Here is a 3,181-nt window from a genome sequence, read left to right on the forward strand (position 1 = left end):
GCCTCCCAAAGTGCTGGGATTACAGGCGTGAGCCACCGCGCCCGGTTATGGTAACATTTTAAAAACAAAGTGTAATTTTTGTGTGAGGATATTTCTGAATAAAGTTGGCTTTCTGATAGTAATTGTCTTTAATTAAACTTTGTAGGCCATGGATCATCTGCAGTCATTCATTGCAGATTGTGATCGTAGAACAGAGGTGGCCAAGAAAAGATTAGCAGAAACCCAAGAAGAGATCAGTGCCGAAGTAGCAGCAAAGGTAAGAATTTAAATCATTTCATTAGCACAAAGTATTGTTTTGACTCACTCCTTTTATTTAACTTTTTATTTTGAAATAGATTTGCAAGAGATTGCAAAGATATTAGAAGGAATTTTGTATGCTTTCTCTTGTCTGTCTCAACATTAACATCTTACACAATATGTAATATCAAAGAAATTGACATTGGTCTAATCCTTATATTTTATTCAGATTTTGCTAGTTATGCATGTATTTATTTGTGTATGAATGTCTGTATGTATAGCTCTGTGTAGTTTTGTTTTTGTCACCCAGGCTGGAGTGCAGTGGTGCAGTCTTGGCTTGCTGCAGTTTCAACCTCCTGGGCTCAAGCAATTCTGGTGTTTCACCCTCCTGAGTAGCTGGGATTACAGGCATGCATCACCATGCCCAGCTAATTTTTTGTATTTTTAGTAGAGATAGGGTTTTGCCATGTTGGCCAGGCTGGTCTCAAACTTCTGGCCTCAAGTGACCCACCCACCTCAGCCTCCCAAAGTGCTGGGATTACAGGCTTGAGCCATCACGCCTGACCAGGTCTCTGCTGGTTTAATCACACGTGTAATTACAACCACAGTTAGGAAACTTAACTATAACATTGCCACAAGACCCCCTCATGTTACCTCTTTTATAGCTACATCCGTCTTTCCCCCCAGCATCTCTACCCTTGGCAACTGCTAATCTGTTCTCTCTCTCTGTAGTTGTTATTTCAAGGAGTGTTACGTAAATGAAATCCTATGTACGCTTTTGAGATTTGGCCTTTTTCATGCCATATAATTTCCTTGAGATTAATGCACATTGTGTGTATCAGTAGTTCATTCCTTTTTATTTCTCCGTTGTATAGATATACCACAGTATTTTTATTTGCTTGTAAAAGCAAATGTTAAACGTCATATTTCACTTGTAAATTGTAACCACAGTATCACATACATAAAGCTAACAGTAATTTTCTAATGTATCCAGTATATGTTTATTTTTCTTACAGAGTCGATATGTTGTTAGAATTCAAACAAGGTCTTATATATTGCATTTCGTTGATGACTTACTACTTTATGACATAATTCTATTTCATTCAGTATAATCTAGTGTGTTTTATGAAAATGCAGAATGGGAGAAAAAGAACTACACAGGTGGAGTTTAGATGATAGTATTAAAATATGGTGTTCAGATATGTATAAATATAAATTAAAATAGATATCTTTGTTTGAGAAAGGGTTACTTTTAGTCAGCCTTTTCTGAAAAGTTCTCTGACGATGGGGACTGGTAAGATGGGCATCCTGAAGTAGAAAGGATCTAGTATTTCGTGGTTGGAAGAGATCCATAAGTGCTTGGTAGGGCCCAAGCTGTATTGGTTGTATTGGTTATCCATCACTACACAAATGCTGTATAACAAACCACTTCAAAGCTCAGTGACTTAAAACAGTAAATATTCATTTAGCCCATGACTCTACAGTCCATGATTTAGGCTGAACTTGACTGAGTGTTATTCTTGTCTCAGCTGGGCTTACTCACATCCCTTGCAGTCAGCTGGAGGATGCAAAGCCATGCCCAGCCAGCTAGCCTGGCCCTGTTCTCATGGTGGTGGCAGAGGTGCAGAAGCATCAAGCCCCATCACACAGGCCTCTCCTTTGGTCATGTTTGCTGCCACTCCGGTAGCCAAAGCAAGCTCATGGCCAAATTCAGATTCAGAGTGTGATGGTACACAATTACATGGTCAAGGGCATGGTTACAGGGAAGAATGAAGAGTTTTGGACAACAGTGTAGTCATTCAATGATATATTTAAAGGAAAATACCATTGGTATAGAGGGAGGATAGTGATAATAGAATTATAAATCTCATTGAGGAAAGAAATATCTTGGGATGAAGGAGACTTGAGAGGTAAAGATTATTAATTAAACCAGTAAACTGGTTTGTTGGGACTGGGTACCCATACCAAACCAAAATCTTTAGCTGGGCTCAGTGGCTTATACCTGTAATCCCAGCACTTTGGGAGGCCAAGGCGGGCAGATCACGAGGTCAGGAGTTCGAGACCAGCCTGGTCAACATGGTGAAATCCTGTCTCTGCTAAAACTGCAAAATTAGTCGGGCATGGTGGTGTACCCCTGTAATCCCAGCTACTGGGGAGGCTGAGGCAGGAGAATCCCTTGAACCTAGGAGGTGGAAGTTGTAGTGAACTGAAATCGTGCCACTGCACTCTAGCCTGGGCAACAGAGCTAGACTCCATCTCAAAAACAACAGTAACAAGAAAAAAATTAAACCTCCTTTACTAACATAATTAGCCACACAGCAAAGACTTTGTGGCCAAAATAATAATTATGTATATGTTTCATGTGCCATTACAACAGTAAAAATGAACTAAGTTGGTAGGATGATGAGGGTGATGAAGAAGAATGTATTCTTTCCCAAGGGAAGAGTTAATCCTGATGGAAAGCTAAAGACTAATAGAGTGGAGTTGCCACGCTAGTAGCTGAAAATCAGCAAGGTGTGTGCAGTGTACATAGAAGACATATTTTCTCATTTTTCACAGCTTTGTGGGATAGGTGCTGTCTGTACTTCTCAGATGAGGAAATGGATTCAGGTATAAGTAATATAGCCAAAATTACATGGATAGTAATTGGTTTAGTGATAAGTCACTGTTGGACTCCGGAGGTTGATCCACCAGTTCATTTCTTTAACTCATATTTGAGCCTAGGCTATTTGCTGCACACTAGAGATAAAAAGAGGAGAAATAAGGCCGGGCGCGGTGGCTCAAGCCTGTAATCCCAGCACTTTGGGAGGCCGAGGCGGGTGGATCACGAGTCAAGAGATCGAGACCATCCTGGTCAACATGGTGAAACCCCGTCTCTACTAAAGCTACAAAAAAAAATTAGCTGGGCATGGTGGTGCGTGCCTGTAATCGCAGCTACTCAGGA

The 3,181-nt window shown here is 40.5% G+C and overlaps 1 protein-coding gene across 11 annotated transcripts in view; it reads left to right on the forward strand.

Annotated features, from left to right (window-relative positions):
* Positions 1 to 3,181, forward strand: part of LOC108283404 (putative RNA-binding protein Luc7-like 2) — a 66,417-nt gene that overhangs the window by 41,984 nt on the left and 21,252 nt on the right. For all 11 annotated transcript variants that reach the window (XM_017499742.2, XM_037728255.1, XM_017499741.2 and 8 more), the window contains one exon: positions 146 to 256. In XM_017499742.2, the coding sequence (XP_017355231.1) occupies positions 146 to 256 (111 nt within the window). The remainder of the gene's footprint in view (positions 1 to 145; positions 257 to 3,181) is intronic.

Source organism: Cebus imitator, unplaced genomic scaffold, assembly GCF_001604975.1.
Source record: "Cebus imitator isolate Cc_AM_T3 unplaced genomic scaffold, Cebus_imitator-1.0 Scaffold260, whole genome shotgun sequence".
Taxonomy (NCBI): Eukaryota; Metazoa; Chordata; class Mammalia; order Primates; family Cebidae; genus Cebus; species Cebus imitator.